The 15,212-nt window shown below is 39.4% G+C and overlaps 1 protein-coding gene across 2 annotated transcripts in view; it reads right to left on the reverse strand.

Annotated features, from left to right (window-relative positions):
- The window catches only part of MYOM1 (myomesin 1), a 129,568-nt gene that overhangs the window by 28,673 nt on the left and 85,683 nt on the right, over positions 1-15,212 (reverse strand). For both annotated transcript variants that reach the window (XM_024758955.1, XM_024758954.1), the window contains 3 exons: positions 14,197-14,381; positions 10,147-10,261; positions 694-850 (listed from right to left, as the gene is read on the reverse strand). In XM_024758955.1, coding sequence (XP_024614723.1) covers positions 694-850; positions 10,147-10,261; positions 14,197-14,381 — 457 coding nt within the window. The remainder of the gene's footprint in view (positions 1-693; positions 851-10,146; positions 10,262-14,196; positions 14,382-15,212) is intronic.

Consider the following 15,212-nt stretch of genomic DNA (forward strand, 5'->3'; position numbering starts at 1 on the left):
TTCTTACATCATAAACGATGCCAACTAAAAACTGCTGCTCGCCATCTGCTTCTACAAGGATGAAGTCATTAGCCACTGACCTTCAACACACCCTGAAAGGAGCTCAGGGTGGAGATCAGGAATGAGGCACTCTGTACTCTGGAAAAACTGGCAGAACAGGCCTTCAGATAGTTAGGTATTTTTCAGGAGAAGATTTTATGAGCCCAATTTCTTGTATCTTCTCATATCTAGAAAAGCACTAAAATCATTGATGGAGACATCGGCTCCTTGTGACTAGCAGCAAGCTTCTGCCAAAATGTGTGCTTTGATTGCACGTTTCCCCCTTCACCAAAATCACTTCTATACTGACTTTCCTCCTTACCTTTTCGGAGCAGTTCCTCAGAGCTGTCTGAGATGCTGTCTCCTGGGCTATTGTCCTCATTTTGCCCCAAATAAAACTTAGGTCATAACTCTCACATTGCGCTTTTTTTTTTCAGTTGACAGTGAGATACATATGAGAAAATACTTTAAATGGACTAATGTGAAAAGTATTCTATAAGGATTGTTATTTTTTAAGGTTTATACTGGTTATGACTTTTTACATTTCCAGTTATAAAATATTTGTGATTTCATTCTCTTATTTGAAATGGAAAGCGTACTTCATCCTCCTTTCATGAAAAGGAGACCCGGAGTTAGGATTGAAACGGAGCGTACTTGTTGCCTTTGCTTTCAACCTCTAATCTTGGAGACTCCTCTGTGGGGACATAATCTTTGGACCAGGTGAACTCAGAATTTGGAGCCATCTGATCACATTCGAAGTTCAAGGAAATGACTCCATCATCATCCACATTTACAACAACTTCTTTGGTTCCTAGAAGATCAAAAACAAGGCACTGATAGTTCCTGGTAGAAGTCAATCACGTAAGAATTCCTTACCTTGGGATCCCTTACTGTAGCCTTAAAGCAGGGCCTTGAGCCTGTGCAAGCAAAAAGCCCCAACTGCTCGCTGCAACTGACAATCCTGCTACAATCCAACTTTTGTGTTGTGACAGAATTAAATGAATGTACCACGTTTCTTAGGTAGTGCTAACACCATGGACAGTACTGTTTGTTCAGGGCTGAAGAAAATTGGTTGACGTGACCCTTGGGACAGTTACTGGAGTATGTTGACCATAATAAGAAGGACAAGGCAGCCTTGGGAGAAAGGAAAGTTGAATGGTCCTTATCAGGGCCTAATTCATGACTTTTGCTTCAATATTACCCATATCTAACTAGTCATCAAGAAAGGATAGATAAGAGATAAAGAAACCAAAGGGAAATTGAAGGGGACAAAGTAGAGGTAGTAAGAACTGCCTATATTCACATGTTCAAAGTTTGTAAATCATTTAAGAATGAAAAAAAAACTCCATGGAAACAAATTCTGCTGATCAGGTAATCATAAATTAATCTAAAGATGCCATTCTAGATTAGAACAATAGAAACCTAGAAATGACTGTTATTGAACTTTATGGAAATGAATTTCAAGAGATTCAAATGTTTCAAGATTAGTTTTTGGATTTTAAAAGAAAACAATAAGTTAATGTTTTGAGGGATTTTTTTTGAGGGTTATAATAAATTACATCTGCATTCAATATAGCAATTCAGAGTGTGTATAGCATATAAAATGTTCACATCTCTGCCTAAATCCAATTTAAAAGATAAAATGCTCTTCTCAAATTGCCATTCATTCAATTACCAGTCTACACTTAGTTTGTTTCCATACATTAGGAAAAATATATTTAATTTCAGAAAGGTATAGTTTTATTTTTTTTTAAGTATAAAAAGAAATCTTTCAGTAGATACTTCCCAAGTGATGAAAGATTTTCTCTTCTAGATTGCATCATTCAATAAAACTTGTCAGGGGAAAAACAATTGCAAGACTCCTCCCAGGCGAAGGGCAAAACAAAACGAGTGCCTAAAGAGTGATTGGTGACATTAGGATGTTGGTTCCTAAGCCTGGCAGTTGGTCTAATTTGTGTCCTTATTGATAGTAGTGTGTGCTTCAACTATAAACCTCCAAAAAGTGATTTTTAACACATAGAAAACTTAGAGAAGACTAATTCTAGGAGATTTTTTAAAATTACTTTTTAAAAAATAAAGGGTTATTTTCACATTTGGCTATATAGATAAACAGAAATAAAGATCAATTAAAGATTTAATTTTTCCTAAGTGAAATGTCCCCCATGTATTACTTTTAAGGGTTGTGTCTACTCCATTGGAAGTCACAGACCATGTTTTATGTCTATTCCCAGTAACACATGACTAATCCTTACATTAGGATTAATGTATAACATTGTTGTATAACAAATAACGAACAAGTTACTTAAGAAAAGACTGACACCTAAGAATGCTGAGGTTTAGATGGTATTATAATACACAGCATAACTGAATCACAGAGAGTATAAATGGAAAATTTTCTGAATATCTGTATTGTTATAAAGAGGAAAGGAGAAGTAATGAAGTTGACTAAACCTTTCTTGCTATTTACATAATATCTATTTTGGAGGCATGACAGATTGTTCATATTAATCATTCATTGGTTTATTTGTAATCTCTTTAAAAAGGAAGTGAATCATCCATATGCCTGCTGTTTATTATGTTGGAGGTATGACTTAAGTTTACAGCAGAAAAAAATATTGCTTAGCTTAAGAGTCTTGATTTTTATTAAAGTGAAAGATTTGACGTTTCTACAAAGGAGCCATAAAACGGAAAGCATGTGAACAATATAATTAGCTTGGCTTTTCTCTCAATTACATGGATAACCTTTGTACCGTAACACTTCACTCATTTGGAATCTTGCCCAAGACCAAGAAGTAATGAAAACAAGTCTCTAAGAGCCAGTGCTGATGTGACAAAGTCCATGCACTAGCATTCTTGAACACTCACTGGTGAATTCCACAGACCGTCACTTGGAATCTCTACTTAGCTTGAGATGATTCTAACAAGCTTAGCTGGTCAGTTTCTCTCAGTAGATTGAACCCCCAAAAGAGAGGAAAGTAAGAAGCTACTATCATCAGGAAAATGACAGCAGGAGAGGAAGCAGAAAACTAAAAAGCAGGCACAAAGACATTATTTAGTAGAGGGACAAACAGCTCCTCACGCCGTAAGACGTCACTATATTGTAACACTGGGCAATAAATAAGGTGGATACTTATGGCTCTGAGTCATTCAGAAAAAGGTAAATGAGATTAAGTATATTGCATCCAAGAAGTATGAAAGGTAGGTACTGAAATGTGTAATCTATTTTACGAGAATTTTCATCAAAGAATGAAATTTTAAATAATTGATGCTCTAGCAGTAAATTCTCAGGTAAATGGAACTACTGGGTATTTAAAACAATACCTTTTTCAGGTTTCTGAATGACCAGATTTGGTCCCAAACCCATACAACTTAGAGAATAGAAAAACCCTGCTTAGTTGTTGTCTCAATTGCCTCAGCTATTAAGAGAAGGATATAGAGCTGCCTCACTGAATTATTCTGGGCAATTAATTTTTGTAAAGTACTTGGAGATCTTTTGTGACAGTATGAAATGAAACAAAAGATGTTATTTTTAAGTCCCAGGCAATATGTGTGTTTCCACTTTAACCTATGAGTTTTACATTATTACTTTGTAGCTGGGTTCAATAATTTATACTTTTAGAAAACAACATGGTATTTTTTGAAAGTCTTAGATCAAAATTTGTGATTTGAAATTAAGTAATTGCCTGGAGGGGCAAAATAAAAAGTAGGGATTAGATGTAAAGTCAACTAGTATCTGAGTGTGCTTATCTGTGCAGCTTTTCTTGATTAATCATATCAAATCAGGACATGGTAGACAATACCTGTAGTGGACAAAAGAGAGGCATGAACATTTCCTCAGTTTATGCTCACATAATTGTGGCTATGATGGGTGCTATTTGTTGATTTATTTAAATAAAGGGAAAAAAAATTAAAACTCTCTTCCATACTTCTGTTTTAAAAATCAAATACTCATTAAGATGAGTATTTGATTAATTTTCAGTTTTCAAAAAGTTGCACTGGTTGTTTATTTTATCAAGAACAGGGTTACATTCTACAAGGGCAGGGCTTTTGTCTTTCATATTTTCCATACATATTTACACATGCCAGGCACTGGACTGAAAAAACAGATTTAAATGAGAAATGTCAGTTTAGAATTGCAATGTTTATTTTATTGGAACTAGTCTTATTAAAGCTTAAGCATAACACCAATATTTTGATAAACAGACAAGATAAAAAAAAAACCAACAAAGAAAACATTCTAGTCGCAGTGGGTTTCCTACTTATGCTCAGAATTTAAAGCTTGATCTCTTTCCTGAGAAACAGTGATGCTGTCAACTGGCTGAAAGTGTCACTCTGAAAGTGATCATAATCACAAGATTTTGAAAAGTAAAATTTACTGAAAATAATTGAAATACTAGTTTTCTAGGCATATTTCTTACACTCCACAAAAATTCTCTTTAGAAAATAATGTTTAGTCAAAATAACTTACTATTACAAAGAAAGAACACAGTTTCAACTGTATAAATATAAAACAAGGTTATTGTCTTAAAATGATTATGGCAACAAGTTACAGCTTGTTCCCTATTTGTCACATGAATTACAATGCTAATGCTCTCATACTCTTTCAACATGGCTTTTGAAATTCAAAGCCTTCTGTTACTGTTCAGCTTTAATTAATTGGTTAACATAGTTCTTTGAATAAAAGTGTTTTTAGAGAGTGACTTAGTAGACCAAGTATTTTATAATAATACCTATAATGGGAAATGGAATTGAAGTTGCCTTGGAAAAAAGGTAGACTCTTCCTGCATTCTGGGTTTATATATAGAGGAAGTCATTTTTGGAAAATACATAGATTCATAGATTCCTCTCTGTGTAATAAAGAAGGTAATTATGTTAATCTGGAAAGGACATTTTTTTCCACATATTAAAATCTAAGAGGAATTAATAGTGGCGTTCCTTAAATGAAGGGATCCTGGATACATCATGGGCAAAAAATTCTAGTGAGATTTTACAAACGATACATGACATTGAAATGGATGATTCTTTTTATAAGTGCTCTAGGAACACCAAGAGCAATGTAACGGCAGCATTTCTAAGAGGCCCCAGGCTAGTCCACAACTACACCTGTGGAGATTAACCTGGTGCAGCGTCAGAGTGAAAGAGGTGCAGCTACAACACCCTCAAATTTTCTTTGTAGAATGTCCCATGGCCTGAGTTTCTGCCAAGCACTGAGCTGCTGTCAATCCATGGTTGAACTCATAAATGTCTAAAGAGACACATTCACTAAATTTGACTAAAACATGAGCAGAATGGTTCCGATATTTAACAGGCAGGCAGCAAGTTTGATGTTCTGCTGTCAAAGTAATGGAATCCCTATGGATATTCTCATCTAGATGAAAGGCCATCTCACTTTCCCGCAGAGTTGAGCTGGGAAAGTGGACCAAAGTTTGTCAGGACTTAGATTTTTCTCAAAAACAACCTTTGAATCTTTTCAAGAATATGAAGAATTCAGTTAAGAGCAGAGGAGATTTGGCTATAGAAAATGAAGGAGATAATTCTGGTCTGAAAAGGAATTAAGAAGAGTTGTCTCTAGTCAGCTGCCCCAACCCTAAACAAATCCTTAATGAGGACATAGAGGAATACTGGATTGCGTGGAATGGCATTTTAATAGTCCCTCCAGGCTTGCCACTACCCCCAGTAAGTGAATGGGTTAAAGTACGGCCCAGGGCTAAAATGAACTTTTGGGAAATAAACTCCAGCCCATAATAATAAAACTCCAGCAAATAATGATTTTAAAAAGAGATAAAATTTAAAAGTGGGAATTCATCTTCTCACACATTTCATAATCTTATGTGAGAATTTTCTCATATAATTTAGTCTTTTATATCTGCATTAATAGGACACTTTTATAAGCTTTATTCTTTGTCCTTCTCCATGGTGTGCGTGAGTGTGTGTGTGTGTGTGTGTGTGTGTGTGTGTGTGTGTGGTGTTTAAAAAAACTGGAGAGTGGGACAGAACAGAAGCAGACAGAAATGAACAAATGTAATTGGCTGCATGTAACGCTGAGGTCCCCTATGTGGAAGACAGGACCGCTGGCTGACCCACCAGCGGTCCTGGTGCTACATCAGGGCCTCCACTGGACCTCTCCCAACTCACCCTTCATAACCAGGGCGTTCATTATGAGACACTAGGGTTAGGTTTCCACGCTGTGGCTGCAAAACAGAGTCACACTCTCTCGCCAAAACATGGTAGCCATTCATTATTTTTTTCATCTATAAACCAGGTACTAGGCTATCGACATATAGAGAGAAGACAAAGTTTCTATTTTGAAGGAGCCCACAATCTAATGCACAGTTCACAAACCTTGAATTGCATAATTGAATTACCCAAGGAGTTAAACAAACAAACAAAAATGAACCTATGCCCAGGGTCAGTCCTGGAGACTCTGATTTAATTGGTCTGGAGTAGTCTAGAATGGAGTCAGAATTTTCAAAAAGTTCCTGGCATGATTCTAATGCAATGTACTGTCAAGGTTGAAAACTACTTTGCTAATGGGTGAAAGAGAGCAGATAGTGAGCAAATATAAGTGAAGTTTTCTAAATTAGCCAGTTGAGCTAATCTTTAATAGTCAGCCTGGCTTCCTGCTTCAGAAGCCTTCAAAGCTCCATCTCAAGGCCACTGAGCCTTCTCAGCCCTACCAGGTTCTATAACCTATCAATTTTCAGAAACTGGGATTGGTTAGTAGGTTGTCAACTCAATCCCAGCTCATTATTCCTTCTGGAGCTCCGTTCTTCTCACCTGCCTTGCTCTTGGTGAGAAGTCCTAACTTCCAATAACTCAGTTCCTGCCCGGGACGCTGCCTGGGTCTGGGTTCTCCTGCCCCTCACCTCAGTTCTCCTGCCTGCCGCTGGGTCTCTGGTAAGAACACCTGCAGCCTGTTCTGCCAGTTATTCGTTGCCCTCCAGATCACCTGCCACACCTTGGCAGGTCTCTCTCTTGCCTCCCGTCTGATCTGGTTCACTTTGTCTCCACCTACAGCCCAGACCTGATACAATCAACATAGATACTGTTTGAAAAATATCAAATATCAAGACTAGAAGTGCCTCTCAGGTACCAACAAACCTACTCTAAGTATTTTCCAGCTTATTCTTTTTACAGGCTTGTTTAGCTACTAGATTTCTTGGTAAGGCACAGCACACTTAGTCCATTTTGATCCTCATTACCAACACCATCAGATTTTGCAGTAGTGGCTGAGCTATATCCGCTGGCATTTTCGTCAACTTCAAAGGGAGACCATTCACCCTACCAACCCCAGTGGATTAGGTTAACTTTTAACTGGAATTCAAATTGCACTTGAGGTATCTTGTTAGGTGTATTTGAGGTTTGCTGTTACATGATAAGCTTTATTCTCTATCTGAAATTTTAGTAATGTGTTCCAAAAGGAGTTGTTCTTCTGAAATAGCAATCCAAGTTTCACGTTCCAAACCTTGAAACTGATAACAGATCCCATCCCACCCCCAACCCCGGCCCCAAACATTTTAGCATAAAATAAATACATGGTTAAAAGTAATATATTGGTATTTAATAAAGTTAATAAATACAGACAACCTTAGGCTACATACAAGTTTTTACAGGGATTTTTGAAGCCTTAACACCTGTTTATAGCCTATTCATCTATGGGAAATATTTTGTGAACCTCTAAGCTCTCATCATGCCGTGCTGTAAACTGTTTTTCCACTAGCTCATAAGCCCAGTGGGCGGTGACAATGTCACATTACTCTACTTGTAGTGCCCACACAGCACCTGGCATGAAGCAGGTGTTCAGGAAACACATAGTGCAGGAATGAATATGTCTGTTGCATATGGAACCAGCCTCAGTGTCCTGGGTTTGGGCTCCTTCGTGGCGATGCTTCAAGTCAAGCATCTTGACTCTGTGCCTCCCAGGATTTTTTCCCAGGCTTGAGCCAGTGGTTCCTGAGCGGGTTAGTCTGCTGCTGTTCAGTCTGCAGCTGCTGTTAGTAGTTATATTCTGGGAATGGAATGGCCACAGAATGACTTTGGGCGCCTTGTTCCAAACGAGTGAAACAAAACTCTCCCCCAGGAGCTCACCAGCAGACTCCTTTCTGATGGTAAAGTTTCCACTAACATCCTGACTGGCCACCTGCCATTCCAAGGGTTATTGATGAGAAAACAGGAAATCAATTTAAGCTTTCTTTAGTCAATCAGATTAGGGTTCCACTGCTTAAAGGGTGCTTTTAACCTATCAATGACTAGATAGTTTATTTGTGTAATAATCTAAATGTTCTTACAAGGGCAGGCTCACAGTTGGGCTCTTCTGCATGTCTATTGGCACCCTATATATCTGCACAGTTGGCACCTGAAGGGTCTGATTTCTATAGGAATGTGTGTCCTCATGTCTTCATGTGTCACCTTTTACCTGGCATTTGGGCTCCTAGCATTTTTCTATTTTCTCATGAAGTTTTGCAAAGAGTACTTATATGAGGTATGGCACTCTATCCAGACACACCTACCACACTTTGGTACAAGAAGGTCACTTCTGTCGTACCCGGTGCTAGAGGGTAGTTACAGGAGTAGATGAAAGCAGTTTATGAAGTAATAGGATGAAAGGGGCAGGTACTTCCTCAAAGGATACATTAGATATTCTTTTCAAGCAGCATGAAGTGAGAGCAGAGTTTTCTATGTTTACATTCTTTTCTCATCCTAAAAACAAATATTACATTATATATCTGCTCTTTATTTCAGTCTGAAAATAGGAATGGATTAAAGTGAGAGTGCTTGGACTAGAATGAATATAAACTTAAAATAACTGGTTAATACTTTTTTTTATCCTCTTTCATTTCCAGTGATTTCTTTCATGTAACTTTAATGAGCTGAAATTTATAACTTTGAAAAGGAGATTAAATGACAAAATAAGTATTATATAATGATCTGAAACTACTTGCACAGTGAACACTATAAACTTTGTTCACATAACAAAGGGAAAGACTGTCTTTCCTAGTCCAATCATGGCATCTTGAAACTGGGAAGTGAGGCTGCCTCAACTCTACAGATCATTCAACTAGGACCGCTGTTAGTTTAATCCAGGGGTCAGCAAACTATGGCTTGTGGGCTAAATCTGGCCCATTGCCTCTTTTCATACGGCCTGCAAGCTAAGAATGGTTTTTACGTTTTTAAACAGCTTTTAAAAATAAAAAGAAGAGGGCTTCCCTGGTGGCGCAGTGGTTGAGAGTCCGCCTGCCGATGCAGGGGACATGGGTTCGTGCCCCGGTCCGGGAAGATCCCACATGCCGTGGAGCGGCTGGGCCCGTGAGCCGTGGCCGCTGAGCCTGTGCGTCCAGAGCCTGTGCTCCGCAGCGGGAGAGGCCACAGCAGTGAGAGGCCCGTGTACCGCAAAAATAAATAAATAAATTAAAAATAAATAAAAAGAAGATTAATATTTCAAGACCTGAAAACTAGTTATAATTCAAATTTCATAATGCATGTAATGTATCATATTACATAATGCATATATCAAGCACAATAAAGTTTTATTGGCACACAGCCATGTTCACTAATTTATGTATTGTCTGTGGTTGCTTTTGTGCCACAGCAGAGCTGGGGATTGTTACAGGGACCATATAACCATAGAGTTGAAAATATTTACTATCTGGCCCTTCACGGAAAAAGTTTTCTGTCCTCTGGTTTAATTTAGTAGCTACAATTATATAAATCCTACTTTTGTTTAAGGATCATGCTTGCTACCTGGGCTCTTCCAGCTTCCTCTGTGATGGGAAAATATTCTTGTGGGAATTAATGGCCATAGTATAATAGGAATAACGTCCCAGGAATGTATGCTTTAAACAGTTGGTCCAGGAAGCATAATTTGATCAAGAACTTCCCTGTTTTTAAGTATGAACCAGAGTAGCCCTGGACCACTACAAACGTGGCTCACCCCTGCCCTAAGGTCCTGTGATGGGGTAAATGATTGTCATGTCCTAAGCTCATTCTTATCAATCATTCGGCTAGCATACAGTGATGATTTTGAAAATGAGGAAAAGCATAGAAGTAAGGTTGAATGTTACTTTGGTATCTTACACAGATGAGATTAACGAAAAAGTAAAAGCCTACCTGGACGGGTTTCTGCCACAACAGGCCCAGCAAGGTCAGACGGCTTCCCGACACCTGCCTGGTTTACGGCTCGGACTCGGAACACATAGCTGACGCCCTCTTTGAGGCCTTGCACCTGGAAGAAGCAGGTATAGAAGTGATGGGTGCTTTGTGTCATTTGAACAGAAGGGCCCTTCCTCTGTGGTGGCAATTCAATTATACAGCACAAAGGGCACAGGACTTGGGTTCTGAACTTCATTCTGTCAAAGACTGTGTGTGGCTTCAGCTAAGACTTTCTTCTCTCTGGACCATGTGTAAGTAGAGATTTCCAAGATCCCTTGAAACTCAGATGCTGTTTCTTTTTTAGATAATTTAATGGCCACCAGCATCAGAAACAGAAGATTAATACAGGTATGCTTTAAAGGAGTCAGCCACCTTATTCTTTGGTCAAAAGACAAATTACAAAGTGCTCAGGAGAGCTTATATGCTGCCCTTTTTTCCCTGATCCTTTTGAGACATTCCATGAATAATTTCAGATAAAATTTCTGACAAGAGAGGGGAATTACAAGCACAGATCACAGATCATGGATCACTTTCCATTTAAAAGCATGTTAAAGCACTAAAACAAAAACAAACAAAAATTGTCCCTATAAATATAATACAGCTATTTCTCACTAAACAGACAAGCAGGGACTTCCCCGGTGGCACAGTGGTTGGGAATCCGCCTGCCAATGCAGGGGACGCGAGTTTGAGCCCTGGTCCGGGAGGATCCCACATGCCATGGAGCAACTGAGCCCGTGCTCCACAACTACTGAGCCTGCACTCTGGAGCCCACAAGCCACAACTACTGAGCCTGCATGCCACAACTACTGAAGCCCATGCGCCTAGAGCCCATGCTCTGCAACAAGAGAAGCCACCACAATGAGAAGCCTGCGCACTGCAATGAAGAGTAGCCCCCGCTCGCTGCAACTAGAGAAAGCCCACGCGCACCAATGAAGACCCAACGCAACCAAAAATAAATACATAAATAAATTTTTTAAAACGATAAAATCTTAATAAATAAATAAACAGACAAGCAATTAACATGATTGTGAATTTTAGTAATTTGTGAATAGTCAAATATATTCAAATTCCAAATCCTCACATTTTCAATCGTCAAGATGTTTTCTGAGGACCTATATTATATGTGTGCCACCAAGCTAGGGTTACAAGAGCATAAGAGAAGTAAAAAACATATATAATATGTTTTTATACAACAGTCCCACTTCATAATTTTTTGTGACTTTCTTTGGGTTCAGCACAGTCTCATTAGTATTACAAATACTGTCAATATTTTACAAAAATTATCTTTTCCTTTTTAGAACATGTGACTTTTAAAAGCTATATGTATTTTAAGAAGGAGTTTATTACACACAAAGGGCACAATTTTTTCCCATAGTGTTGTGATGGAGATTAACAGCCAAAATGGGATTTAAATCAAACAAAGCTAGAATATACTTATTCAACTAAGCGAAGTGTTTGTGACCATGTATTTAGATGAGCTATGTATTAAATTGTTGGGTTTTTAATCTAATTATTTAATTGTATTGTGTTTATGGTAACAGAATGTCACTACCTATATAGTGATAGCTTTCACTGGAGCTAATGGATTTTTGAAATGAATTTTAATCCGTAAATGAATTTAGGCACAGGCTAAATGCATAAGAGTTTGATGTATTTAAATTCTACACTTAGAAATAATGCCAGGCAACTGTGGATCTACAGAAAGGAACAGAAACATTTCCTTGTCGTGATAAAAACAGACCAGTTGCCAGGTACCTGCCACATCTGCACCTGCCACTTAGGTAATATGTGGCTGTGAGTCAGATTTCTGCCAACACGGCACAGGAAGCGAATCCACTTCCTAGTGTCTAGTCACTGAGGTGACAGGCACACCCCTCCACTCTTCCTTCACCGCAGGGGCAATGACTGCTGGCTTAAAGCACTAGAGATGCATAATCTATATCCCCCACCCCTTCCAATTATTCAGTCCCTCTCACCACATTGTCTCAGCAGATTGTAATTACCAATCAAGAAGGAAGCATGAGCTCTGTTGGTGAAACCTTTTGGTGGATAGTAACGCATCTTTCACTCTCTAGGAACCCCTAGACACTCAGTGCTAATGTGAATGGGGGTGCTTCTGGCAGAAACCGGTTAGGCCATTATGTTGCAGTGCCACGGTGCTAAAATCTCCTGTTCCTGGAGCTATATGTCCTTTCCTCACTTAAATTTGACAGATTAAACATGCACACTTTTCCTCCATTTCAGGGCTGAAACTTTTCTGAATATGAAACATCTGGAAAAGTGACTCCACATCAAAATGGGTATGGGGACTATAGGACATCTCTACTTTTCTTCTTTATGCCTTTACTGCTTGAATTTGTCATCATAAGCATGCATCTGTTTTATAATCAGAAAAATCAGTAATTCTATTTTTGCTTTAAAAATTGTGGCCAAACTCTAAGGTCATTTCCTTACAGAAAGTTCGTCTCCTGGTTTGTGAGGGGCACTCAACCTCAGTCTCTCTCTTTCCCCTAAATTTCCCTTTCTTCTTCTTTTTTAAAAAAATGAGTGACATTAACCATTCTTTGATGTGTTTAAACTCCATTATTTTCTCTTCCTACTCATTTTTCCTGGGCTCTTGGTCCCCTTTGCTTGTCTTCTCACTCTCACTTGGTTTCCCGTGAGTCGGGCTCCTGGGATCCTGTGCTATGGCAGATGGAGGATTTGGAAGTCATGCTGGCCATAAGCACACACCACCATCATCTAGGATGTGTCCGACCTTTGTTTTACACTAGCCCTTGGGGATGTCTTTGTATCTAGAGGCCTCCTGACTTCTCTGGACAGCCAAACAGCACCCTAGGCTCCAGACCTTCCTTGACCTTTTCTCTTCCCCACGAAATGTGACCTTCCTTATCTCCTCGTGGTATTGTAAGGGGCTGGAGAGCTTACTGGCACATGGGAAGCTGAGTTAATGGCATGTTGGATATAATGGTTTAAGGGTCATCTCTCCTGGAGGGTACATTTACATCTTTTTATAGGGACCCCAGAGAGTGGCTGCCCTAACCCCAGAGAGTGGCTGACAAATGGTATGGACTTTAGTGGCAGGTTGACAAGAGAAATCTCTTAAACCAGGTATACTCTGAAAATCCTCCAAGGCCCACGCCCTGGGTGGTGGCATATTCTGCCAACAGATAAGACTGCACACTGAATGCACTGTGAAGCTTCCTGTTTGACTGTGGTCATACAGTCACACTTCATTGTACGTAACAAGAACTGGAGTCATATTCCCCACAGTTTCTGAGGCCTTGTGGCATCAGGGTCTCCAGATGCCACTGCTGACAATAGGGGGAAACATTCTTTTGAGATTTCTATTTGGTACTAGTGAGAGTCAGTGGCTAGAGCAGAACAGTCTCTGGCAGATAGAGTTAGAAACTGGTTCAGTTGGAACACTCTAGAGGAACCTGGAAGGCAGTGACATGGAGAAGGGTGAGAACAAGGTCAAGAGTTGAGGCAACTCATTCCTCTGGTCCCTGAGAGCTCACGTGAGCACAGGGGTGAGGGGGCAGGGGAGGTAAGGCCGACCACGACTCAAAAGGATCAGCAGTTAAAGGCTTACAGGCATGAACTCTATGAAAATAACACCCTCAAATCAAAAACCACCAGCAAAAAAATTCGAGGTAGGAATGAGAAAGTCACCTTTTGGAGATGGTAACATCTTAAGACTGTGAGTAACAAAAATGTGAGGTGGGTAAGTGGAGGCGAGGAGGGACAGAAGAGGGAGGAGGGATCTTTCCTAAAGCCAGGCAAAGGGATTTGGGTCAAATTACAAGCAAATTGTTTTAAGTATCAGAAACATCCCCAAAACCTCACCGACTGCCAAATGGAATCCTACCAGGATCCCAACACATGACACAGACCAACGATGAGATGCTCTGCTTTATCTCACTGACTTTAAAGTTAACTTCGTTAGAAGAACCAATTTTTTCTTTAAAAAAAAAAGATTTTCTCAAACTGTGAGCATCCTCTTACCCTCAGGTATGTGTTTTTCAGAGCCGCCTCATTGAGTCCTCGCCACTGGTCCTCTTTGGCACTGGCCTCCTTCATGTCCATAAAGTAGCCAGTGACCGGAGTCCGTCCTGAGTGGATTGGAGGCTTCCACTGCAGAACCAGGGAGGTTTTTCTGACTTCACTGTACTTGAGACTGTGCGGTGGTCCTGAGAGGGAAAGAGAGACTGATGCGTAACAATCATAATGGAGATAAGAAAACTCCAACGTGTGTAAACCTAGAACCACATTTAAGGTCTTAAAGCTGAAGCTAATGCTGGTGTTCTTCTTTTGTAAAATCTACTACTCCCATGGAAACAGGTATTCCGTGCTCATTTCATATCAAGTTTCCTCAACAGCTCTGTATCAGCCTATTAAGACCCTTTACGGGCAGCAAGTGGTTAAGGCCAGTTCAAGGTGCCCTCCAGCAGCTGGATGAAGCCTTGCCCTCAGGCTGTCCTCAGGCCTGTGTTCCTCACCTTTTATCATAACAGTTTAATTTGGTTGTAGATTCAATTTCAGATTATTTTTGGATGACAATCTGAAAATACCCCGCAATCTTAATTATGACGAAGAAAGCAACTCTCTTTGATGGCTTATGAATATAGAAAAATATATATATTGCAAAATATATATCCCTCCCTCACTGGAGGGATATCTTTCTCGTAAAGCATATATCCCATATAGGGGTAAAAACAAACTACAATTGTGGTTACAAAGAACTTTCACCAAAACAAATACAATCAATCCCATGGGCCCTGAATCTATGCTAAACCCTATCAGGTATTTTACATTCTTTTATCTCACCCATCCCTAAAACAATTAACAGAAAGCTCAGAGACACCAAGGAACTTGATCAACCTGTTCAGGAAGGAAGCCAAATACTTCCTGTGTGTGCTCTTTGCACTCTTGGGCGAGTCCCATCTACTCACTGATGGCCTGCATCTTTGCATGACTACCAGCTGCTATGAAGGTGATATAGTTATTTATTTTCTTTCTTT

The sequence above is a fragment of the Neophocaena asiaeorientalis genome, unplaced genomic scaffold, assembly GCF_003031525.2.
Source record: "Neophocaena asiaeorientalis asiaeorientalis breed wild unplaced genomic scaffold, Neophocaena_asiaeorientalis_V1.1 scaffold669, whole genome shotgun sequence".
Classification (NCBI taxonomy): domain Eukaryota; kingdom Metazoa; phylum Chordata; class Mammalia; order Artiodactyla; family Phocoenidae; genus Neophocaena; species Neophocaena asiaeorientalis.